The sequence below is a fragment of the Pogona vitticeps genome, chromosome 5, assembly GCF_051106095.1.
Source record: "Pogona vitticeps strain Pit_001003342236 chromosome 5, PviZW2.1, whole genome shotgun sequence".
Taxonomy (NCBI): domain Eukaryota; kingdom Metazoa; phylum Chordata; class Lepidosauria; order Squamata; family Agamidae; genus Pogona; species Pogona vitticeps.
This window is the reverse complement of record NC_135787.1, coordinates 71,587,070-71,614,270: the sequence shown is the minus strand read 5'-3', so window position 1 is coordinate 71,614,270 and position 27,201 is coordinate 71,587,070. Positions and strand designations below refer to the sequence as shown.

Sequence of the window (27,201 nt, the reverse complement as noted above, 5' to 3'; positions counted from 1 at the left end):
GGAAGCTGAGCGTTTGGCATCACCATTTTCCAAAAAAGTGGCCAGACAATGGCATCATCTGCTGAAGCTAACAAGGTCTAGGCGTAAAATAGGAGTAGGCAGCTTCTGGCCCTGTGGGTATTAAACTACAAGTCCCATTAGCCCTAGCCAACATAACCAGTGGCAAAGGATGAGAGCTGCAATCCAACAACATGTGAAAGGCCATAAGTTGCTTATTCCTGCCCTAAAATCTGAAAAATGGAAATCATGTGGAGACTAAGCACAAGCACCTCTGAGGCCTTCAGACATGCAGGTGCACTGTTATCAGTACATGATGTATGAATTTCAGTAAAACCTGTTCTGGTATTTCAGGGGGACATAAGAATAGCACTACTGGACTGGGCTCCCTTATCAAATTTTACAGTGCTTGGGAACATTACTTTATGTCACCACAACTCCCAGAATCCCTCAGTAAGCACAGCTAATTTTCTATGGTAGTCTTCCAGATACCTTTGAGAGGGTTAGAAAGTGCTGATAAACACTTCCTAGTTGTCTCCACCATTTGGCAAAGCATTGCATATGCTTCCTCCCACAACTAATTTTCATGCAGCTGTATCAACTGTTACCACCATGGAGCCTAGTTATTATCTTTCCTGTTCAACTTTGGCTCTGGGAGGGAGAGAAAACTAAGCTGTCACATTGATGCAGAAAATGTGTGGTCATGGATCAGTGAAACATCTGGCTTCCTGGCAAGAGTCAACTCACTTGTTATCAATTACCTCCTCGTTATTATTCCCACCATGTTTGGAAGCAGAATAGTACATTAACCTTTTCAAGAGGTTCATGCTTCATCTATGCTCTCGAAAACATATGGGACAGGTAAAAACATGCTGGGAGAATAATAAAAGGAGTGCTTCCCGATCCCTCTCTCCCATTCTGTACAGAGACCTTTGAAGGAAAAAGTTATCTTCTGGGAACCAAACTCTCAACCAGCATGGCTATGGACCCTTCCACACTGGGGATTCCAGGTGTTATAATTAGCTCAGTGCACTGGGCTACACAGCTGCAGAGCTAGGGGATCAGATCTGCATTCCCCAAGGTAGCTTCCCAGGAGAAAAGCTGGCCTTTCATAAGTTGCACAGTCTTTGAGGCCACCAGAAGAAAAGATATGGTAACCCACCTCTGAGTACTTTATCTCCAGGAGGCTCTAGAAAAGTTGGAATCAAGATGATGTCACACAAGTATTATTCTAGTTAGAAAAGCATGACCTTTCAGAGCACTTTCACTGAATAATAATGCAGGTACCTTTCTTCCAGGTAGATTTGCTCTTAAAGGTGTCCCTCTCCTCACTACTCAGGCCTACATAACACCACCCCATCTATGGCCATACCCTTTCTTAAAAGTAGGTGTGTGACAATGGCTAAGCCTCCAAGGAGCTGCCACTTTTTGCTCACTTCCTGTCATCCTCTGGATAGCTAAGCCCAATTTCTTCCTGCTCTGTCACCTCCAAAAATAGGAGGTACAACAGATACAGCCCTACAATTTGGCCAGCTGAGGCAGCCACTTCCAGAAGCAGACTCAAGAAAGAGAAGTTCCTTGTTAATTGTCATCTCATGTGCCAAAATTATTTGACTGACTTTGGAATATTATGTGCCTTGACTTATGGTGTGTGGAGGAGCGAAATGTCTCTTTTTCCACCTCAGGCTGCAAAATGTCTTGGGGTGGCCCCATGTGACACTTCTCTTTCCAAAGAGGAAAAAGCAGCTTCATCACTCAGAGAGCGAATGGTAACCTTAACTTGGGCAAGTCTGGAAGGAAGTGAAGAAAGCAGCTGCTCCTCACACTTATTCACCCTCACTGGTTGAGGCTTCAGGGTGGAGTAGGTCCACAGTAGTCCCTACAGTGAAAATGTGACTCATCCTCCCCTCCCCCAGAGGTCCAGCATATGTCATGGCAGAAGCAGTGACCTCATCTCCTCACTCACTCTGGATGAGGATTCTGCCTAGTGGATCCAGACATTCCTATTCTGTAACCAAAGGGGAGAGAAAATGAGAGAAAATGTGTGTGTGTGAGAGAGATAGAGAGAGGGAGGGAGGGAGGGAGGGAGGGAGGGAGGGAGGAGAAGGAGAAGAAGACATAACTAGGAGGCAGTGGCTGCTCCTTGAAGAGATGCAACCATGGGCTCCACAGTTATTCAGCCTTTCTCTCTCTTTTGGGCAAGTAGTGGTTGCTTCCCTTCTGTTCCAGGAATGCAACAGGAAGGACTTGACTTCACAGACCCATCCAGGGGGAAAGAGAGAGCATTCTTCCACACCTCCTCTCACAGAGACATGTGGCTCTGGAGAGAATGGAACAATCCAGGGGCGGCCATCACCTCTTCCTGCTCCCTTGCCCTCACTTACTGGGTGAAATAGGGGATTGTGCTACAGGGGCCCAACCACCACTATCACACCACCAGAGGGACAGTGCAGGTGTGAGGGGGGCTTCTCCTCCAAATATTATTGAGGGGAGCAGCAGTACCAGCACCTGTTTTATTTGATGTATTGCTTGTTTTTCCCTGAGGAATGGGATTTAAGGTGGCAGTCTCTCACTCTCCTTCTGCATTTTGGTCCTGATGTCTTCCCCCTCCTTCCAGTGGCCATAGAGCAGTGGTTCCCAACCTTGGGTAACCCAGGTGTTCTTGGACTGCAACTCCCAGAAATCCTGGGCAGCATGGCTGCTGGTGAAAGCTTCTGGGAATTGCAGTCCAAGAACACGGGATACCCAAGGTTGGGAACCACTGCCACAGAGCATGATCAAGGGAGAAAAGCAAAGGGCCTTTGGCTTGCACATTTCCCTGCCCTTCTGGCAAAAGTGGCAAAATATGAGGGAAGCTCTGGGGGCTTTGTGGATGGGATGTGTGTGCTTCCCCTCCCCCTTTCTCCGACTCTTAATCGGAAGCTGGCAAGGAACAAGTCGGAGAAGGGGGGGGGAGATTGTTTTTGCCAAATTCCTGCTTGATTGCTTCCTCCACCTTCCCCCGAAGGTTTTCTTGTTTTCAAAATTTAGAAGCGCGGCGGCGGGGGTGGGGGGAGAATGGGGGGGGGGAGAGTGGCCCAAGCGATGCGTGGGAATCGCCCCATAGGTCTCCCTTTCCACAGCCACGCTGGATGAAGGCAATCGGTTTACGCGTGCTTCCCCTTATGGCTGCGGGGCAATAGTAAGGAAGAGAGGTGAAAGAGAGGCTCTGGATTTTGGTTCGGGACTGGAGGGGCCGTCATGCCCAAAATGAGGAGGGGAGGGGGCTTAGTGTTGAGGAAGGGGACACAATAGGCATGGGGCGAGTAAAGCCCCCGTCTTCACGGCTCCGTGGCGCGATCGCCAGTCTCCCGCTCCTCGGCGAGGGACAAGCGCTGTCCTGTGCTATCCCGGCCCAACCCGGCTGGCGTCTTCTGCCGTCGCCCGACGATCCCGCGGGACCACCGGGCCGGGGAACTTTTCAAGGTCCCGCCGCAGCGGCTGATCGTTTGACCCGATATTGTCACCGAGGCGCCAAAGGTGTCTCCGATAGATTGGGCCATCTCCGCGCATGCGTCGCGTTCGCTCTTTCTTTTTCTCTCCCTCTCTCTGGCATCAGAGAGCTCTGCCTGTGGATTGAAAGTTGCATTCCTTGAATCTGCGCGGGAGGGGGGAGGGCTGGGGTGTTAAAAAAAAAAGGAGGGGAGGGAAAGGGAGTTTTTTTTTAAAAAAAAGAGAGAAGGCAGGAACTCTCTCCACACGGAGGAAGGCATGTGGGCAGTTCAGCGCCGATGGTGTGTGGGGATCGTATTCTTCCCTGTGGTGATGATCGCCGGGATCTGCTCTGCCAAGAGGTGAGTGAGGATGGCGCTTGGACGCAAGAGGACGTGTGGCTGCGCGCCTGCTGGTGTGTGGAAGGAGAGATCCCATCCTCCGAGAGGCCAACTCAATGGAGTGGCTTCCCTCCTGGGAGGTTGTTTTGAGGGGGGGCGTTGGGGGGAGGCGGGGGCGGCAGACGGTTAGCGTTTTTAACGCAGTGCTGGTTTCTCAGCTCTCTTCTCTTGCCTTGTTCCTCCTCAGCATGAATGAACCCAGCAACATGTCCTACGTGAAAGAGACAGTGGACAGATTGCTCAAAGGATACGACATTCGCCTGAGGCCGGATTTCGGAGGTAATTCTCCTCGGAGTTGTTTACGATGTGCAATAATGGGAGGGGTTGCGTTGCGTTTCCTGTAGTGTCCAAGAATGTTCATCATCCTGAGAATGACCCCCACCGGTTCGTTCCTTTGCCCCCCCCCCGACGCAGCAGTTTCTTTTATCTTTCCCCTGACACACACTCATATTTAGTTGCTCCCAGCATAACCGGATCTGATTTGGATCCGTTAACAGGGGTCGAATAGTGAGTCGTTGAGTTTCACAAAACTCTTATTTGGACAGGAAAAAAAACCAGCAGGCTACCTTTCAGCCGATGGACACGTATGCACGATCCCCGCACGGCTGTAATATGGTGCCGTGATGGGTGCTTGGGTGTACAGCTCATTTGCTTGCTAGCCCTTTAAAAACCAAAAACAAACCCATTTGTTTCGGTTTTCAGGCTCGCCCGTTGAAGTGGGAATGCGAATCGAGATCGCCAGTATAGATATGGTGTCAGAAGTCAATATGGTGAGTCTCCCTTTGGAATAATGCGCAGAAGGGACTTGGTGGAAGTGGGGAAGAAAGGGATCTGCTTTGAAAATAGTAGCGCACTGTTTGCGAGGGGGTTTGTCGAGTCCTGATCAGAGGTGTGCTGGAGAAATCAGTTTGGGGAGAGTTTGGTGAATAAAAAAACACTGTAATTTTTTTAAAAAAACATAGAAGGGCGCCATCTGCTGACCGCCGTTCCTTGCCGAGGAGTTTCAGCACCACGGACAGAGACCTGTTTCTCTGCAGCCGGCCCCTGCTTTGCCTCTCTACAGCTTTTGGTTAGATTCTCTCTAACGGGCAATAACACTGCAAGGGCATGTTGTGGTGAAGCAGGAAGGGGAAGCCTCAGAGAAGTTCATCGGTTACCAGTGGATGGGGATCTTTGGGGATCATATGTTGAAAGTATACAAGGAAGATAAGGAAGGTGTGTGGAGGGCTGAGGGAGACCGTGCCATTTGGTATGCAACTGCTAGCTTTCTGTTTCTTCACTGCTGCAGCTCTCATTGCAGCAATCTAACCCTTGGGAATCCATGTGATGGAGCATGACAGACAGGACAAGCTGTTGATATGAAGCATTGATATGCCGAGTGTTATTCCTTTAAAGGCTGTGATACTATTTAGAGATGGAATTCCTGCTTTTATTCAGTGATAGCTAGATCACAGTGACTGTAGCTCATATAAATAATTCTGGCACTAGGTAGGGCTGGCAGATGAATTGATGCCTGAGAGACAAAAGCCTGTTGATTTTTCCTCTTGGTGTTGTGACTGTCTTGTGAAAATGAACTGTTACTGCTTAGTGATGATTGTGGAATATCGGTTCTCACCTAAAGAACTCCTCCTGAGTAATAAAAACAGTGACCAGATGCAGGTCTGGGTAACATGATTCAAGAGGCCAAGCGGATGAGATTTCTAACTGCCTGCTTCATAGAATGTACCTTGTCTTGGTTCTTGTTTCAGAGTATAAGGGCTGTGTTTTAATTGTTCATTTATTTAGTAGAGTTATGTTCCACCTTTCGGCAACAACTCATCTATAACATTTCTAAATATACAAAGGATGTGCTAATAACCACACCCTGAAAACAAGAACTACCTCCTTCATCCGAGCAGAAGCCTGCATCCAGCAGCTGATGTTTGATGGCCCTTTGGCAGGCGAGGAGACAGCCCAGTTGGTATTATTTTTGCCTGCCTGCTGTCTCACACCATGTGTTCCTGTTTTCTGCACTAAGGAAATAGTAATGCCTGTAGAAATGTTGACATCCAATGTTTTGATCCATGTTGAATTCATCCCAAGTTGATTTCTTTTGGATGTGGTTGAAGAAATGCTTGTGTTCTGTCATTGCATTCTTTTTTCTTGCTATATCTCCAGACTGTAGAAGTAGTGATTGCAGCAGAAATATCTCCAATGTGGTTTCTTAGCCAAATATTCTGACTCAGAACTGTCCTAACCAGATAGATAGTTCTTCATTTATACATGCCTTTAGTTTATCTTCTGCATTCTCTGCAGAAACACTCAAAAGTAATTTTCAGCCTAACCTACTTATGTCACAGTATCAGTAGGGGTTATGTATCAATAAGAACTTCCTTGGCTTTTGGTCTGGGTGCCAAAGTCTGTGTTCTACAGCATGTGGTATAGTTAATAAACCCCAGTGCTTCTGCCATAAAGAAATGATTGGGAGAAGAATGGCTGCAGGTGGAGTGTTTTCCTTTTTAGAAAGGATGATGGTAATCAAGAAACCATGCTAGAAGTTCCATCTTTTTGAAAATTGTAAATGGTTGATAAAGGTCAGGATCCAATCTCCAAACTGGGCAATCTGTTCCTTCTGGCAAAATGCTTTAAATACTATTTCTCTAATCTGAATTTAGTATTAACCTGCTTGCTTGAGCATGAAATTGCAAGCATGAAAGGTCACACCTAGCAGAGCAAAAAGTCATGTCACAAGAGGTGCCTATAAGCTTCCAGGCACTGGGAATGCCAAATCATTTTATTGGGAGTTGAAGGGACTCAGATTCTCACTGGGGGATTCTGAAGAGCTCTATGAAATTGATGTGTTGCTCATCCAAGCAATATTTCTTCCTCCTTCATCCAGAGGACATGGTTCATAACATGTGTGCCCTATGCCAAGTGTTCCACATTGCTTCATACCTTGCTGAGGTGACATAGCCATCTTTTGTTGTCTCGCTGGAGGGGTTCACTAATGGGCAGTTAAATTGGTTTGAACAGGCTATTAGAACTGTGTTGCCAGTTAACTAGCAGACTGAATATACTGCTAGTAATAATGCAAATAGCATCACTCCCACTACAGATGCATGCCATGTATTGCAAACAAAGAAAAATCAGATCACAACTCCACACCACTAAGCAGAATTCTTCCCCTGCAATTGCCAGTGACTATTCCTGGATCATCTATATACTATTATGGAAGGACGTGGTTTTTTTCTTGTACCTTCCTGAATTAGAAACTCTTTACAATATGAGATACACCTAGCTTCAAAAGTCCATAGATGCTACACAGGAGAACCAGAAGAGACCTGTAGAGGCACAAAGGTTCAAGAGAGACTTGCCATGGGACTAATGATAAGTCAACCAGCAGCACCCTTTTCATGATTTTAACCCTTTGTCAAGAAATCCATATATTCTATTGAATTTGTAGAAAAGGAAAAAAGAATGTCGAACAAGAAAAGTTCATTTCTCCATGCAAAGTATATGCATCATCAATATTCATGTGATCGGAGAACATCATGCCAAGATCATTAATTAATGGGCAAATTTAAAACTCCACATGCATTTTGATATGTAAAAATGATTCCCTTTTCTCATGGGAGCAGATGCAACTCTTCACATTGCCAGAGCTGCTCTTCTTCTGAACCGTGAATTTCATGTGCAAGGAATATTTCATTTGAATAGTTACTGTACAATTAACAGTTTGCAGCTTATTCTAAGCTCACCTAAATATGGTATCTTCATGCATTGCCATTTTTTTAAAGTCAAAAAGCCATCGGCATACAGCTTGTAAACTGTAAAAAGGTTAAAGTTAAGGCACTTAGCATTGATCATAAAGCCAAAAGGCTGGTCTTCTCAGTAATAAATCACTATAGTTTAATCATGGAATACTTGCCTAATGACTACTTAAGCTGAGACAATGCCCGAGTCTAGTTGACACTGCTGCAGTCAATTTTCAGGTTCGGATAAGGGAAAAAAGTGGTGGCCCGTGGTTTAAATCAAATTGGACACACATGTTTAAAAATGTTTATTTGATTCTTCTCTAAGCAATTGAATAATTTAACATTACTTTAGACAAGACTGGATTATTTAAGTTTTTGCTGACCAAAATCTGTAGTGTCAGTTACACTGACATGAAGGCAATGATGTCACTGGCAAGGAAAGATTGCAGAGGATTAACAAGTTCCTGATTCTGTCCTGGGATATACACAATTTTCCAGCAATGAAACAGATTGTGGTCAAGTTGTGGGTGAGTCCTGCAAGCCCCAAAACTGAAGGAGGAACTCTTTAATTACTCACAATCTCCCCTGCTGGTGATCACCATCACCTTTGTGACAGCATAATTTCTGGTACAGGATTTTGGCCTCTATTTCAACTGAATCCTAATATATTCAGCTTCCCTGTGTGTTCTCAGACTCCTCCTCTAACATACCCCCCAGAATGGCTCCCTAAGGGTCTACCATGTATCTCCCCACCCTCACCCCAAAGCACAGAGAAGGAATTCAAGCCATTCTCCAAGAGACTGAGTAAACTCCTCAGATAAAATACCAGATTAGGTAGACTTTGTTTAGAAACAAGGATCGCTATTGTTTCAAAAGGAGTTACTTGTTCAAACCAGACACGGTACTTGGAGGAGGCCTGTTAAGATATAAAAGAATCCCCTAAGAAGAATTGTTTGCAGAAAGAATAAAACAACAACAACCCTATTATCATCACTTGATTCAAGACAGAAATACTAGTGGAAACAGCTACTTCATGCACACACACCCAGTTGTGCTTTCAACCTCAGAAGCACCAACATGTTGGCTCCTTCTCTTCTTCAGTAAACTGAAGAAATAATATTATAAACCTCAGTATAGACATATGTCTCAGATGTAGATTCCAAAGACATGTATATGTGTGTGTATGCTTTAAAAGAGGGACAGTTAAGCCAATTGTTATAATTATTTGGTATTTTAAAAGTAACCTCAACAAATGCTGTTACTGTACTCTGTGTTTTTTAAAATAGTCATCCCAGAGGGATCCTAAAACTTGCTGAGATTCTCCCCCCACCTACGAAAAAGTTCATCACTAGGGGAAGGATTTTGTATGAAATGTCATATTTTTTTCGGCAACATTTGTCTTAGCTTATGGGTGGGTTGGAACATGTTTATAAATAATCTGGTGAGAAACGCGAGGTTACTCATAAACATGTTTTAACTTGTTGATGAATTCAAATGTAAGTTGCAGAGAAAATGTGAAACGTCGCAGAAATCCTCTCCCTACTTCATCACCCTCATAACATGATAACCCCCAAATGGAGGGGTAGTAAACACCACTTGCACATGGAATACCCACATAATGTGGAGTAGCATGATGTGAATATGAATAACATGGCAGGGATGTATTGTAGGGGAAGAAGATAGCAATATGAACTTGTGTGGATGAATCAATCCGATCTGGCAGTGAAGGACAAACCAATTGCCACAAAACCGATCATTGAGGGACGACAGCATGCTAAAATTATTGATGGAAATATTTAGCAGCTTGCATAGAATGTCTGCTAGGGACTGAGTTATCCAAGGTATTAAGGACCTCTTTAGTAAAGACTTTACCAGACTTTTATAAGCAGGACTATAACGTGATATGAATCTCCAAATTTGAGGTTGAAAGAATCCGTAGAACCATAGGCCAATCACGTCTACTTTTACAGCAGACATTATTATAGCACCTCACAAGTGAAGTAAACTTGATGACCCTTTAATGGCTCATGGTGCTCTTAAGAACAGAAGAGAATGGATGCTGAAAAGTCCAGGGATTGCAGAAGGTGGCTAATCAGTCATTTGGTTGTAACATATAAAGAATGTTCCTGCCTTTTGTATATATCCTAGTTTGGTGTAGCCCATGAGGCAGGCAATCACAAAAGTCTTTTCTCCTCTTATAAAACTGTAATTGCACTAGATGATGCCCAGACATTTAATAAAGAGAAGTCGTTTGTACAGAAAGCCTAGCGTTCAGGTGTGCCTGCCCCTCTTTCTCCACACAGCTACTCCATTCATCAGCTCTATGCTTCCATCACTAGCTTCTCACCTACTCCTCTTCTATATAATTTGCTTCCAGAGCTTGGAAAGGCATTTTGGGGGAGGGGGATACAACTCCTATAATTCCCTCTCCATGCCAGTTGGGATATTCTGATAGTGTAAAAAAATAAAAATAAAGAAGAGGAACTTTTTCAAACTTTGGTTGCTTCTGTCTCTCATTCACTCAAATGAAAATCCCCATGACTTGAGACTCCTGTATCTCCTCTTGATGTTCCTTATCAACAACAATCACTCCAGTCCTTAGTCCTATGAGACATTTCTCCCCTGTAGTTTCCCCTTTCATTAGCTCATTTTTTTTTCCAGCTCCGCTTATGCAGTCAGGATCCAGGTAAACACATGAACAGAGTGACATAGCTAACATACCTCCTCCTCAGACATTTTCATTTCCCTCTATGCATGGAAAGCCACTTTCTGAAAAGTAATGTTTTCTCTGCTTTTTCCCCACATGATTCAGAATACAGGAAAATCAGTGCTCACTTCTCAATGATGTAGAACAGTGGTCCCCAACCTTGGGCCTCCAGATGTTCCTGGACTACAACCCCCAGAAGCCTTCACCACCACCTCTGCTGGCCAGGGTTTCTGGGAGTTGAAGTCCAAGAACATCTGGAGGCCCAAAGTTAGGGACCCTTGATGTAGAGAACCTCCCTGGATAGAGGATGATCTTCTCTTCAGGAAGTCACACTCTAGAGAAGACCAGCAGAGAAATGTGAGGAGTGAGTGAGATGAAATGCCACTTTTTCTTCATGCTTACCTCAATTTTCAATATTCTGGCAGAGTCTCCATCAGCTTATTTCCCATTCTTTTTTTCTGGTCCATCTCCAGGTGTCTTGCCCGTTTGCTGCTGTGGGAAGAAAGCTTATTTGAGAAAGGCAAAGTCTTAGCAGTCTTACTGTGTGTGTGGAGTTCTCCCTTTGTTCTAAAACTTAAACTATAAGCCTTTGTTGTTCGTAAAGTCCAAGAAGGATACCTTGGTCATGTAAAAGCTGTAATATCAGCATCACACTCACAAATGTTCCTGTACCTTCCTTGACCTTCTTTTGCTATTTTACTGCAGTGATTTTGTGTAACTCATTTGTAGCACTCCTTTAAAATTATTTTCAAAACAGAATAAACATTACCTCTGTAAAAATACACTTCGTAAAAGGCAAGATGTCTCCCATGAGATCTGTCAAACTTCTACGAGCCTTATTCAAATGGGCATTTAGTCACTGGCCGTGGTGGCGCTGCGGGTTAAACTGCAGAAGCCTCTGTGCTGCAAGGTCAGAAGACCTGAAGTCGCAAGATCGAATCCATGTGTTGGAGTGAGCCCCTGTCGCTTGTACCAGCTCCCACTAACCTAGCAGTTCAAAAGCATGCAAAATGCAAAATGCAAATAGATAAATAGGTACCACCACGGTGGGAAGGCAACGCCATTCTGTGTCTAGTCGCTCTGGTCACGTGACCACAGAAGATTGTCTTCGGACAAATGCTAGCTCTACAGGTTGGAAACAAAGATGAGCACCGCCCCCTAGAGTCGGACACAACTAGACAAATTGTCAAGGGGAACCTTTACCTTTACCTAGTAACCAAAACATGTGTAGCACCAAATGAAACTACTGAAGGACTGATTCAAGATATTTGCCAGCAAGCCAAGACAAAGGAGAGGAATGCATCACATGTACAAAAACTGGCTAAACCTGTTGTTGAATTTTTACACGAGACTGAAAATAGGACACCATCCACCATACCTGAACACAGAAGGGCATTCAGGATGAAGGGCAGGCTCTAAGGCACACTACTCTCTCCTCCAATACCTTGCTGCCACCTCCCAGCATCTGCCACTCGAGATGTCTTGCTTAATTGTCTTGCTTAATGGTAGGAGCGAGCTGAATCAATGTCACCAGTAAATTTACAAATGACTGTGAAGTATACGTTTGCTGGCAGTGGGGGGGGGGAGGAGAGAGAAATTGAAATTCATTGCAGTTTTAATGTATTTGCAAAGGCTTTCACGGCTGGGATCTAATGGTTGTTGTGGGTTTTTCAGGCTCTTTGACCATGTTCTGAAGGTTGTTCTTCCTGATGTTTCGCCAGTCTCGATGGCCGGCATCTTCAGAGGACTGGAGTAGGAACTCGGTCCATGCTCTGTCTATGCAGTTTTGTCTTAACTCATTTGTGGACAAGCCCAGCTGCCTTGGGTCCTTTTGAGGAGAATGGCAGGGTATAAATATAAATTAATAATAATATTCTCTATGCATTTATCCCACTTATGAGTGTCAAGACATTTCAGTGGCCCTGTGTTTACTTGGCTCTCAGTTTCCTTAGAAGCAGTTCTCTGGAGACTTTATTTATACATATATACAGGCAAAGTATAAGATGAGGAACTTTAGCCTTAACACTCCAACAAATTCCTATTCTCATCAGATGTCTAGAGCAAACCATAATGCCATCAAGTCTAGCTCTCTGCCTCCTTTCCAAAACCTCATAAGTCAGATGTATGCACAGAGGGCATGCTATAAACATTTATCTTGCTCCCGTTGTTCTCATTCCTGATTCCTCGAGGAGAAGAAAGAGAAATCTTAGTTATCTTTCCCCATCACTGATAATAGCCTCCTTCTTTGGTCATCCCTGCAGAATGCATCAAGAGAATGGTAATGCCCAAGTACAATCTATTGCAAGTCCTCTGAGAGGTTTGCCTTCAGGCATCCACACTGCCAGCTCTGTTAACAAAACTTAGAGGCAAGAAAGAGAGCTAAGGAGGCATCTTGACCAACTCTACCAGTTTGTTGATGGAAACAAATACATGAGATTTAAATGATAATTCTGCACCCTTAGGCAACTAAGGGGAATCAGGGCCTAATCTATATTTCCTCATCTGTGTTCATGCAAGGACACATGCTGGTCATTGATAGGTTACCTGGTTGCTGTAGCAACTTAGATGCATTGATGGCAAACATGATTCCTGCCTACAGTGTTCAGCCTCTCTTACTGCTTCTCTCTTTCTTATATTCTGTCTGAGTAGAAACTTGCTATGCTCCTTATTCAGCGCCAAAGCAGAAACCCAGAAAGGAATTGGGGAAAGGTGGTCTGTTGCAGGGGTTCTGAGCATTTGCCCATCCTGTGATTCTGTTAACCTTTCTGAGCCATGCCATGTGAACTATCATGAGTTCTTGACAATGTCGGCGCAGTTGCTAATGTGATTTGTTGGCAATTGGTGCCCTCAATTAGTGCCTCTGAGAGTATGGAAAACACTCCCTGGATAGACCTATCCTGTGTTGCTGAGAGGTCAAAGGAGTTTCTGAAATCAAAGCAAATGAGAATGGCCAAAGTAATGACCCACTGCTTTTCGCAGTATGCCATCTTGGTCCTAAACTACCATGACGCACATATTAATGAGGTTCCATTTCATCTCTTGTTTTGTACACACACACCAAAATTTACAAAGCATCTTCCAGATCTACAAGGTGACCCTTGGGCTTGCATCAATTAATAGCAATTTAATAGAATTTCTCTGTAACAAAACCCTTGTGGAACATTTACAAGAATATGAAATGAATTCATTAGTAGCAGGGTTATGACTACGACAAAGTCTATTAGGCTCTGTCAGCGTGAGCTGCCTGCTTTCCTAAAGCGACTCATTCCCAGTTAAGCAGGCTGTTTATAAGAGATGTCAACGAACGCCTGCCTGTTTCCCATCTGCAGAAAGAAAGAATTTTTGTACAAATGTTCCCTGAAAGGGAACATCTGCAACCAATAAATGAGTTCACAACATTTTATCATCCATGTTTTCCTTTACAAGTGCTTACCAGCAGTACTCAAGCCAGGCTGCACAGGTCAAAATGGAGGTACTTTTTGACTAGCAGACAGAGGGACCACGTCTGCCACATTCATCAGACTTCCCTGTCTCCTTTGGGCCTGACAGTAGCTGAGGCAGGGGACGGATTTTCCTAGCAACAATATCTGTAAGTGCTATGCCTCTTGTAATGCAAAGTATTTGGGGATGACTCACCCTGGAATGAGCAATTAAGTCCCATTTGTTTTTCAGAGACTTGTTCTGGGTGAAGAGAAGTAGTACAAAGAGGGGAGCATGTTAACAGAGCTGCCTGAATTTTTGGATTCTCCTGGGGAAGTGTAGCTACAGGGACTGGCCAGGATGAGTGCCTGAGCTTCCCAGTTCAGCACTACTCCACTGCTGCTGTTCAAAAGTCATGCTGAACATCCATCCATGCTGAACATCAAGAAGAAAAGGAGAAATAGCCCGAGACAAGCACAAATAGTTGCCCATTTCAGCAACAAGATTGGGAAAGCATTTGAACCTGAACCCTTTACTGGGGCTTTTCTTCATAATCATCATGAGTCACGAAGTGTTGCTATGGCAACAGCTATATTACATGACACAGTCTGTCTCAGAAATACAAAAATAACTGCATAGAAAATATTGACTTATGCCCATTGTATGCAGCACCCTGCCTGCTTTTGGAAACAAGCTCCTCAAAATTAATTAATTCCACTTACCTGCGGATGTAATTATACAGACTGACATCATCTGTTTAGAAGGCTGTCTATGGGGTATCTGTTAAATTCACATTCTGCGTTGGTTTTTGAAGGAAGGAAAAAGAAGAGTGAGGGATTCAATAGAAGAATATAAATGCTATTCCAAAATGGCACAGATATGAGTGCAAAGCTGTGGGGAGGAAGCAGGGTGGGGATATGAGAAAATCATATTGAAACATTTTCTCAGTAATTGAAATTCTGTATGTGAAGCCCCACTCCAATGTAAACGGAAGGTATGTGGGAGCATTCTAGGCAGGAACTTTGGAAAGAGGGGATAGTTTTTACATTTTGGCTTCCTGTAGTCCCAAACCTAAATGAGGGGTGCTTATCTGTTTTGAGAGGAACTCTCACATTGGCTCAAGACAGAGAAGGCACTGAACCATCTTGCCAGACAAAATTCAACAGTAGGCGCTGAATGAGGCTCCTGTTCGCCTAGTGGTATCCTGGTTGTTTGTTTGTTTGTTTGTTTGTTTGTTTGTTTGTTTGTTTGTTTGTTTGTTTGTTTGTTTGTTTGTTTGTTTGTTTGTTTGTTTGTTTGTTTGTTTGTTTGTTTGTTTTACTGGCCACACAGCAGAGTGATGGGATTGGCTCTTAGAAACTAACATGTGTGAGGCTTGGAAATGGGCTCAAAGACCAGAAGATAGTTCAGCTTATTTATCAACCTAGTGTGACCCTCGACTATGTCTGTAAAAACAGAGCAGGTTCTGGTCCCTCCCCTGCCCCCAAACAGTAAATCTCAAGATCTTTCCCCCTTTCCATCTACCTGCCCATATGCCTGTATGTCTACTGATCAACTTGATTGCTTCTCCAGTAGTGACTGGAGAATCGATGAAGGAAAAGGAGTTTCCCTCTGTGAAGCCTTTCATTGTGTGATGGCTTCAGTACAGTTGCAGGGAGCTCTGGGAAATGTAATTTTCCCAGTGCCGCTGACCCATTTCAATAGCACATATCCCATCACTCATGATGCCTGGTGTGCAGTCATGGAAGTGTGTGGCTGGATCCAAATGGAGAGGGAGACCGCTTGCTTTGTATTTCTCTTCCTTTTGGAGCAGCATTCAAGGTGAGCAGCAATGATGGAGGAACGGTTTTGGAGATGGAAAATTATGGGAGCCTGGGAGAAAGGCAGGAAACGGCTGAAGGACTTCTTCAGCTTATATTAAAATCCAAGTAAGAGAAGGGATTCAGGGAAGGATGCATGTGTGTAATGCCAGTCCCAAGTTTGAGATAAACACTAGAAACTGGCCAAAGTGTTTTCTCCAGTTTTGGAACCATCACTAATATTTTCCCCTTTTCTTTCTTTTTTTTTCTTCCATTTGAGAAGTACCATCATATAATCTCATTTTAACATGAACAAGGTGAAACTTTTATATTACGTTCTTCTGGGAAGAACCTTCAAAAAGGGCAAGGGAGGAGGACATAAAAGAAGCCCGTCCATTGAACTCAGTGAGACTCACTTCTGAGTAAACCCATTTAAGATCTACCTGAAAGAACAAAGCACCAAAGCAATGGTTTTCTTTTCTGTTGTCCTTGTTTTAAGTGCTCTTTCAATTGGCCTGCGTTTGCTTTAACGTGCTCAGGCATTAAAAAAAACTGAAACAGACAAACAACCAGGATTTTAGAGAATCTTGACACCGAGAATAAAATAAGTGAAGACAGAAACAGTAAGCTATGTTTGTTCTGCTTTTGTTCCATCAACAGCTCTGTATACAGAATTACACCAACATGATGGGAAAGGTACGCTACATTTTATGCCTATTGATTTTCAGAGCCCTTTTAAATGTTCAAAGGTCAGTGCTTCAAAGAGAAATATAGATGGAATTAACAACACAGTTCAGTCAGCTAATATTACCTACCGCAATGCCACTGTCATTACACTAACTTAACAGCAAATTGTGGTCAAAGTTTCAGGTTAGATCCACTAAGCTGCCAATGAAATACGGCCACATTTTCTTCCGCAATGATCCCTGTTTGCAGAGAAACCAAATTATGAAATAATATGCATGTAGCAGGTATGGGCAGTGTCCTGGGACACATATCCAAATCTGAATCAGGGGCATTTGTGTCATGCTGGAGAGAGTGGTGTTGAGCGAGGAGCCCCTCTTCATTCCACAGGTGGAACACCAAAACAGATTCCTCCACATTCCATTTGGAATTCATCAATGTGATCCCTGATTGTATTTAAATATATTGTTTATAAAGGTTGGTAAGTATATGATGAGAGAGGGGAGAATGGAATGTCAGTGAGAATAGTTTGATTGGCTGGGAGACAAACTAGATAAGGAACAAGAGTGTGTTTGTGAGGCATTCTTGAATCTTGAGTTGGACATAGGAAGCAGTTCTGGTGTACAGAGATGAGGGGCGGAGCAGTTTTAGAGTCTGGGGTTTAAGAGAGGGGGGATTGTGGTGGAGAGAGAGAGGTACTAGAGTAAAGGATTGTTCTGAATGAATGCAAAGTCTGGGAAGAAGTGATGTTCTTTCAAAAGTGTTATTTTAATAAAACTTAATTTATTCTGCTCAACATGAGTGATGCTGAGTTGAGGGCTGGCTATGTGGAGGGTGATGTAAGGACCCGAGGGAAGGGGCAAATATATATACACATAGAAGCAGCCAAAGTTGGTGGCAGTGAAAAACGAAGAGAAAAAATTAGTGAAAATTATTAAAGAAAACACTTCCCCCCCCCCCCCAGTGGTGATTTAAAGAGATCGTTACCTCACTGGTCAAGTGACAAGGCAAAAAGAGGTTTGACATTGGTATCAGAGCAAAGGGGTGCAATAATAGGGTTAAAAAGATGGGCAGCAGTTTGAATTGAGAAAAAGGGATGAGAAGTAGACCAAGCTACTGATACCAATGCAGAAAGCTAAACCCACCTGCATACCCGAGTAAATATTACCTCAGGACACTTCAATAACTGAGGCACTAAGGAGATCCAGTTGAGCTCTCTGCATTCTATAATTCTCTTTTTCTCTCTTCTCTCACTCAGCTTAGTTTCCTAAACTTTACTGAAATATTACATGATTAGGATTGAATATGTGTGTCATCCTGAAAGGATGGTTATTGTATGGGCTTTGAGTAGATAGGTCACACAATTATTATGCAGCTCTTCTCAGGTCTCAGCTATTTGCATCTCCCCTGTGCATTTGTGGGAATGTTTGCATGTTTCCTTTAACAGAAATCTGAAAATGCATGGATAATATCACAGACCTAGTTACAGAGAGGGTTGGAATGTCTCTTAAGGGATACAGAGTAGGTCATCACAATCTGTATGCCCTTTATTCTGGTATACAGCAGCTTGGGGGGGGGGATCCTTTGCACTACTCTAACATGAATTCTGTATTTATCTTTTATTAAAAGATAGTGTATTCCTTCTATCATGTGAAAATCTAATATGATTTTTGGCATTTCCCCCCACATTTTTACATTAACAGCCCTATCTTGTGACTTGCAGGACTGAGTTGTCTGTTTCAAAAGTATTAAGGCAATCGTCACTTCCACATCACTCAGCCAGTTCTGTGCAAGACTTGCATAGCAAGATAGGCAACATCTTTGATTCAAAGGAGGACTGTGCTGACAGTGAAACACTGGGGAGATTAAGTAGAGTGACTTTCCTCACTCAGTTCTCAGATTGCTGCTCTCTCCTGGGACTCTTTCTCAAAGTGTGGCTTCACTTCTAAAGATAAGGAGGAGAAAGAGAGAATAATTAATTCAATAAAAGAGCAAAAAGCTGTTCTTTATTTGGGGCTTGGCATAATGACACCATTTCCAAAGAGCCAGGACCCTATAATTTTAAACGTCATGGCAAGAATTTATGATAGCCGGCACTACGTTGGCTGTGTCTCATATTGAACAAAGGACAGCCCTCTCTTTGAAGGCATCCTTTATTTGCAGGGTTGTCTGGTGGACGTTTAGAGAAAAGGTATGGATCTGTAGAAGGAGAAACACAAGCTAAATGTTGTCTCTCTGCAAATACCTGGACAAGGAGCTGCGCGGGCACACAGACGATGTAGTCACAGTCTTCTCCACAAGGATGGGTCTCCATGTCACTCGAGCACATACTCTGCCCTTGCTCCGAAGGAGAAAAAAGAGAAGAAGGAAGGCAGGGATGGCATACAGATATGTGCACCCTGCCCAGAGGAGGAGGAGGATGGCAGCAGTGGTGCCAGCAATGCCTTTTGCCCATCAGCCAACCAAAAGAGGCTCTGAGGTTTCTCAAAGATACCTATTGGAAGGGCAGTGAAGAGGCAGTGAAGAACTGCAGGCAGTTCTTCTGTTTACTTCTCCAATGGAACCTGGCTCTGAAGACCCTCAGTGCCAAGCTATTAAGGAACCAGCTGCCCTTGATTGTTGCACCAAATAATAGTGACTCTCCAGGGCAGCAAAGGGCCACATTGGATTTGCATTTTCTGCACCCTGTTGTCTGAGGCAATTGTAGAATGGAGATTCTTGGCAGGAACAGCTCTGTTAGTCACCTCCTATTCCCCCCCCCCCCAAATTCGATATGCCTATCTCTAGCGTCGTACATCTCTGCCAATATCCATATATTCTCTTCTTCCTCCAGATGCCACCTGGGTTGCCTTCTGTGAACTTGTCCTCTAATAAATTGTGAGCCACCCAGAGTACACTATGTCTACATGGGCGGCATATAAATGCAATAAATAAATAAATAAATAAATAAATAAATAAATAAATAAATAAATAAATAAATAAATAAATAAATAAATAAATAAATAATGCTTGCCTTCTTATTCTTCTCTTATTCTTCTCTGCCCTGGGATAGAAGCTGGCAATGGTCAGATGATTACTGGGTGGCTTGATACAAAAGACATAGAGCCACAGTGATCCAGATTCTTCACCTCTCTTCCAAAGAAGGGATGACCTTGATGGAGAACATGAGAACTCTTCCCCAGACCTTCCTTTTTGCTTCTCGTTGTCCTTGATTCTATTTGATTTCTTCCCTCTTGTTTCCTCAAAGAATGGGATCCAAGCTGGCTAATGACACAGTGGCTGAAACCCTGTTGTCTGTTGTAGCACGTTGCACTACAGTAGACCTATTGAATCAGTGGAGATTTGATAAATCCTCCTCTTTAAGGTTTCCTCCAGTGCTCGAACAAGGTGTGAGAGGGACTATTGCTGGCAGTGGCAGCACCAGCATCGCTGGATGTTGGCCCACTGGATGAATACCCTCGGGTCATAATGGATGAGTGGTTCCAGTGAAGCAAAAATGGGCACCCCACCCCACATCCTCTTACCTGGGTCAAGCTCACGCACATTTGGGCACACTTCCACCACAATGCATAAGACCAGTGGTAGCTCTTTTTATGCTTCTGACCAAGATGCCCATCCTCTTCCTCCTCCTCTCATCCTATTCCTGCCCCTGCCCCTCCACCCTACCTATCCACTCCCTGTACTTCAGGTGTTTCCCATCTCTGCCCCCTCCCAGATGCTCCTTTTCCCTGCCCGCATCTCTTGCCAGCTCTGCTGATGGGAGACCAGTGCACAGTTCTCCTAGAGATGTGAAGATGGAGCAGATAGCCTGCCAGGGACAGTAATAGTGTCTTCCTCAAACTTAGTCAAGCAAAGTTGTGCAATTAATGCAACTAAGCCTTTTAATGCAAAGAATGCAACTTGCACAAAATGATGGTGACTTTGTTGCATGAAGTTTTAAGGATAATATTCTTCAGATGGGTTGTTTGCATCTTTTTAAACAATCACCCTGTCCTTCTCAGCTTGCTGTGTGTGCACGTTTGCTTCTCAAGGAAAAGATGCATTGAATCTTATTTCAACAGTAGTGATGGGACAGTGTACAGGACACATCACCACATCAGATGACCTCTTCATTCTGGCTAACGGGCAGGCTAAAGGTGCTCTCTTGCTCTCTGGTTCCTTGAAAAATTCAACTCTATGTGGGAAAAGTAATTTTGTGCACCCTCAGAGACACCCAGGACAGCTGCCAGAAGGTCCTGAAAATGTGTGTTAGATCTCATAGAAGGTATTAGTTCAGAAATTCAGTTACTTGCGTTTTCAAAGGAACTGGAATGATGACACATTTTAACTTCTCCACTGACTGGCACTGCAGTGAGCAGAAGCCTGCATACTCCCATCTCTCATAGAGGTTTGTGCTCACTCCCTTGAACCCCAATTTAAAAAAAACCCATGGAAAAACATCTTTTAACTGTGAAAAATAACCCCTCTTGTGCTCTCTAGTGGCCAAATATATATTTTGGCCCTCCAAAATGATCATGATGTGGTTATACTGTGTATTAGTGGTACGCAATCCCCATGCTTTCTCTACTATGAGCTTCACTGTACCATTCAATATTACTGCTTCCAAACCACTAGTGACATACAGTATTTATGCCCCTGCTTTAGCTTCTGCTTCCTTCATCATCTGCATAGAAACCTTCTCTCTCACTCCTGTGATCTTAGAAAGGATTAACAGAATGGGAACAAGGCTAATGCCTCCTTCCACCACAATGTATGCATGTTTGTACATATGCCCGTGCCAGTGCAGTATGTAGGTGCCCCCTCGGTTTCCTTTCAGCATCACCTTATTCATCTCCAAGAATAATCCCTTGCTGGATCAGAACCACACATGTAACCCTGTCAAGTATTTGGTATAGCAGTGAGTGCTAGGCAGTGTGCTTGGCTCTTCTCCCCTTTTAATTTTCATAACAAGCCTGTGAGGTAGGTCATGCTAGGAGAAAGTATCTGGTTCAAGTTCATCCAGGGAGTATCATGGCTACACAGCAATTTCAACTTGGATCTCCCCCAGTCTCAATCTAACATTCTAAGCCAGTGTTTCTCTACCTGGGAGTGGTAACCCCTAAGGGGAGAGTCATAAAATGTTTTCTCAGGGATTGCAGGTCACTTTATATGTGTTGTAGACCTTGTTAAATAATTTCTTCCTTGACCTTTTGGAGTGGGATATCAAAGTCTCTCTCTCTCTCTCTCTCTCTCTCTCTCTCTCTCTCTCTCTCTCTCTCTCTCTCTCTCTCTGTGTGTGTGTGTGTGTGTGTGTGTGTGTGAGAGAGAGAGAGAGAGAGAGAGAGAAACAGGCCCTTTTGGGGAGAAAGTAGCCTCCACTTTCTGAGATGATTTTACCCAATTAAAAATGCCTTTTAATACAAATGTGGTGTGTGTGTGTGTGTATGTGTGTGTTGCAAGTTACTTGGCTATTATAAAAGGGGGTTACAATTGAAAAAAGTTGGGAATGACTGCTCTAAGCATTGCACCACATTGCTGTATCTATTCATTAATATAGATGGACTCCCATTTCTTCTTATCTGTCTCACACATCCTATCTTTTAGTATGTCTGTTGAAGTGTCCATCTCTGCAATTTCCAGGATTTTCCCCCCAAAAGATCGCCCTTTGTTGGTGTCTTCCAGTATCTGGCATATAAAATTCTCACTGCTGTCACAATATGGAGTATTAAATGTATCCTCCCTTTATTGACTGAGTCTGGTATAATGTTTAGTAAGAGCACATTAATGTAGTCATCTATTGGGGTTAGGGGATCTCTTTTCGCCAAAAAAAATTAATGCTATCCTAGTAACAAGAAGTTCTGGAAGTGATTTGTCCGTGACACTGACCATTCTTGGTAAAATCTTATAGAGCTTACCGCTAACCTCAAATGCTGTGATCAATGAAGCTGTCCTCTCCTCAGAAGGTAAAGGGTGTGACTGTGTTGCCTGTTGGTGAAAAATACAAGACCAAGTAGTCCACCCAGTGTATAGAACAGACTGACTTTATTCATCATGGCAGATTTTGGCCATGCGCTTGAGCTAAGTGTCTCATTTTAGGGCTGCCTTTGTGTGAATGTGCACAAAAGAAATATCCTTTGCTCAGAAATTTATCAAATGGACCTGTAATCTTTCATTCAGGAAGCAGCCTAGCAAGATTGTTCCCATAAACTGTAGCAGACCACTGACAGCTATTTACTTCTGGCTTTACCTTACAAGTGGTTCCAAAGCAGCACAGACCTGCTGTCTGATCATTAGACTTTGCTCAGTGGGACTGCTGACTGACACACTGCGATATAGTGTGAGGCAACTGTGAAGTTTGCTCCAGTTGCTTCAGCTGCTCTTGGCAGGATGTGTACAAGTAAGCACATCAGCTGCTTGGAGATGAAGAGGAACCATCACACTCTATTTGACAAAAATCACACCTTCGGTTGTAGGAAGAAAAGAAGCCCTGTTTTTTTTATATTGGGCACCAAAAGAGTGGGGAGTCTTGTTTGTATAAAGGAAATCTTGCTAAAAAAAAAAACCTTGAATAGACTATAGTACTGTACCTAATCTCCTTGAGATTATAGGCAACACAACAAAGAATCCAGCTAGACATGCTGTAATTTGCTTAGATTAGCGTTTCCCAACCTTGGGTCTTCAAATTTGAAATATTCCACTTCAAAGTGAAACATCCCACTGTGTTTAACAATTTTCTCAGGGAAATGACTTAATGTGTCATGACACCAATTTTTGTCAAGGACAGGGGAAAAAATGCAAGTAGCTATTACATTGGTCACCCTCTAAAGGAGGCATGGAGGAATCTATGTGTTTCCAGTCCCTGTCAATTTTGTATGCTATCTCTCATAAATTCGTCCTATTCACTTATTACACCAACATCCCTACATCTTGATAGAAGATACGTAAAAATATTTAAATATATTTGAAGACACGGTTATCTGAGTGGAGGTTTTCCGTTTTATGTCATTAATTTATTAATCCAAAGTTTTTTTCTTTTTCAGAAAATTAATTTCAAAATGACAAAATATAACAAACCACACAATGGGTAACACAACAATCTGCTTTTTTAGCACTGCAATGAGCAATGTTAGCAAATTACCTCTTGGCCACTGTTAATGAATAATGGGGATACATTCTTTTTTTGAAAGTAAAAAAAAACACACACATACCAGTGTACACTGCTCTAAGAAGGCAGAAAGTTCATGTTGAGACAGGATTTGAACTGGAAATGCCCCCACTTACAGTTCACACAGCAAGGTCTCTCTCTTTTTTACATTGGCCAAAATCCTTTGGGGAGTTTATGCCAGCGTAATGCAAAATCTTGGAGGAAACTGCCTCGGGTTAAGACACCATCATAGACATGATCTGTTGGACACCAAGTTGCAGGACTCAGTACACAGCAGACAATGTTGTGATCTTGCCCCCACCCTTAAGGCTATACATCTCAAAAAGGCACTCCATTTGTGGTAACACTTTCCAGTGTAACTAGGCCTGAATTTTGGCCATTATCTTTTGCTTTGTGAAAATGTTCGGCTTAGTTTATCATCACTTTGCAGTACAAAAATCAATTGTTGCCAGGGGGGGGGGGTTAAAATAGATCTTTGTTTCTATTTGTCAGCTTGTCACATACCAGGCATCCATGAAGGGAAGGGGTGAAGAGAGTGAAGGTTGGGGAGGTGTTTTCCAGGTGCCTGCCCTCATTAGCTTAAAAGGGAGTGAGATCAAACACTTACCTGGCAGATGAAGAAGGTGGAAAAGTTCTGTCAGGGCACAAGGAAAAGCTCAGTGTGAATTTTTGTTATGACTTTCACTACAATGGTTAACCTCCTGTGAGACATTCTGAATGACATTCATTGGTTTTATTTGACCAAGGGGAGACGGATGATGACATTTTAAAATGGCAGTACATGAGAAGGAGACAAATGGTAAACAAACTTTAAGCTCAGCAAGGAACACACGGCACAGCTCTAATAACAGCTCTTCTCTGTGTGTGTGTGTGTGTGTGTGTGTGTGTGTGTGTGTGTGTGTGTGTGTGTGTGTGTGTGTGTGTGTGTGTGTGTGTGTGTGTGTCTTTTTGTACATACTCCAGACTTAACATGGGAAAAGAATTGCTAACAAAACCAAATGGTTTATATTTATTATCCCACCTGGCCATGGAATCTTGGCAAACTCTCAGCACTGTTGTGGATGCTTTGTTTTGTTTTGTTTTCATACGGCTTGCCAAAAGCTGCCAATAAGAGAAAGTATAAAAAGATCAAGACTGAGCTGGTGCTAAAGTTTATGCTCCTTGAACAAGAAAGACAAAGCAGAGATAGACACATGTATATGGGAACAAAACAAAAGAGATCCCAGTCAAGCTATTGTCTATGGAGAGAAAACAGCCTGTAGAACGAGACCTTGATAGTGACACCTTTGTTTTATGCAGATTCGTTAGTTAGTTAGTTAGTTTTTTCTTGGTAGCACTCAGCATTTCAAAAACTACAGCCTTTACATCTGGCTTGACTCATTTGTCGATTGATTACTTTTTGCCTTTTCCTCTACACTCAGATTTGATACCATTTATGTCTCTTTGGGCAACTTTCTCATAATCTAATAAAAGCACGACTCAATCCAAAAACGTGTTTCTTGTCATGGATCCCATGGATTTCTTCTGCTATATGTGAATATGCTACTGGCATATAGAAGGTTAATAACACTGACAACCACTGAACACTTCCCCACACCATTCAAACCCAGATGTTTAGTGATAAATTTGGAGGTTCAGGTGCTCCTCATAAAAGACCTCTAGCCAAACCCTGCAAAAGTCAGTTAACATACAAGCAGTTGGATTGCTCCATATCAACCAATCAGGATTAGGCATTTTGTAAAGCTAATGGCTCTTAATTGTCCATTCAAGACTGACATCAAAATTCCAATATTTTCTGTAGCAACAGATACAACTTACAACAATATACTGTTGTAAGTTCATATGTAGCTCTTTCCCAGCTACCATGAGGAATGCAGCTAAATTCAGAAGCAACCAAGAAACCTGAGAGGGTTCTCATAGTCTCTACTAATCAGAAAGTACTGGGGTTTTGACCCCGTGAGCCATGGCTCCATTTGTTTAAGCCATTGTCCAACTTTTTGAAAAAAAAGAATGGAACACTTTCTCTATGCATACCTACAGAAATGTGTTTTAGCAAAGTGAACACTGAGCACATTATCATGCACAGATACCTGTCTCTTTACTTATCCTCCACTGACTGGTCTTTTATCTTTAACTTTAAAGGGAAAGCTTTAAATGTAGCATAAAAACACATGCAGACACACATGCCCACATGCCCCCCATGCACGGGTACACATAAACACACACACATGTATCATTCCACTATCCAACTTGTAGATTCAAGGTTCTATACATATCAGAAATATATTCAGCAGCCCTGGGGATGAAACTTACAGTACATCTACATTTTTTTCAGTTTGTTATTTCATTTACTCAAATAGAGTGATCTATGAAAATGTAGGGTAGATGGGGCTCATTAGCCTTGGAAGGCAGCCCATCTAGCAGAAGGAAAACTCCAATTTCAAACCGCCACTGCCTTGTGGCTATTGCCTTGTGGCTATATCCACTGATGGAACAGGCTTCAGGAGTTAACCTCAAGGCAAAATCTAGAACCGGAGTCCCAGAGGCAGTTTGTTATGTTCTGGCAACTCCTGCAATGTCGCTAGAACCAGTTGTATTGGCTCTTGCCTTTCCACTGGACTATTTCAGTGACGTGGAAAGGGGGGATTTGCTGCTTGGGTAACGACCTTTCCTCCACATTATTTTACTCAGGCTTCGTGCTCTGGAGAGGACATTCCAACCTCAAATACAGCAGCGAAATAACACAAGAAGTAGCAGTTACTGGTTATAGGTCTTTGCTCAATTGGCGTAGAGCGTGACACTAGGCACTACTTCCAGCAGTGGGAGAGGTCACTGCACCTCACTAGGTAGCCCCCAGCCAGTAAAGTGCTGCCTCACCGCAGTCTGTTAACCTCACAGGGTGCATAAGGTTTAGGGTGAAAGCCGACAAGCAGATCTTCTAGGTCTGCCTGGTGCAAATGCACCCGAACGATGGGAACATTTCAAGAATGCTGTTTATAACACTGTCTTGTTCACATTTGGCAAGAAGACCAAAAATTCAGCAGACTGGAGAGTGTGAGAATGTCTGATGGACGGATTCCAAAAGATCTCCTGTATAGAAAATTAGTGCAGAGAAAGCACCCCAGAGGGAGACCACAGCTGCGATACAAGGATATCTGCAAGTGGGATCTGAAGGCCTTAGGAATAGACCTCAACAGATGGGAAACTTTGACATCTGAGCATTCAGCCTGGAGGCAGGCAGTGCATCACGGCCTCTCCCAATCTGAAGAGACCCTTGTTCAGCAGGCTGAGGCAAAGAGGCAGTCCCAAAACCAGCAACATCAGGGACCTGGACAGGGGACAGATTGTATTTATATTCAGTGGGGAAGGGATTGTCATTCTTGAATTGGCCTCCTCAGCCACACTAGATGCTGTTCCGAGACCTCTATTCAGAGCTTGTTACCATAGTCTCCCAAGATCCCATGACCCAGGGTTCAATCCCAGATAGACGGCTCAAGGTAGACTATACTGACCTCAGAAGGATGGAAGACTGAGTGCCCAGCTCACTGGGAGAGGGGACAATGTATAGCTGCATAATTAACTTGTAAACTGCCTGGAGAGTGCTTTAAGCGCCCTGAGGGTGGTTTGTAAGCAGAAGGGGGTCTTGGGTTTGGGGTTTGTTTTTTTATTTGTTTGTTTGTTTGATTTAAATGTAGTTTTCTCTAACTGTTGTGTATGCTTTCCACTTCCCCAGTGAAAGGTATGAAAATCCTTATTCCTTAAGGATGAAGATCCTGGGATTTTCTTTTGAGTAAATTCACATCATGTTGTGTTGTTAGCACCATACATTTTAATTGCCATTCAG

At 43.2% G+C, this 27,201-nt stretch overlaps 1 protein-coding gene across 2 annotated transcripts in view; it reads left to right on the top strand.

Annotated features, from left to right (window-relative positions):
- Nucleotides 1–3,483: 3,483 nt before the first annotated feature.
- The window catches only part of GABRB1 (gamma-aminobutyric acid type A receptor subunit beta1), a 147,504-nt gene continuing 123,786 nt past the window's right edge, over nt 3,484–27,201 (top strand). Inside the window, exons 1-3 of one of the 2 annotated variants that reach the window (XM_073001217.2) lie at nt 3,484–3,830; nt 4,057–4,148; nt 4,572–4,639. In XM_073001217.2, coding sequence (XP_072857318.2) covers nt 3,748–3,830; nt 4,057–4,148; nt 4,572–4,639 — 243 coding nt within the window. In that variant the 5' untranslated portion in view covers nt 3,484–3,747. Of the gene's footprint in view, nt 3,884–4,056; nt 4,149–4,571; nt 4,640–27,201 lie in introns of both variants that reach the window. The other variant, XM_078394703.1, reaches the window with a different exon arrangement.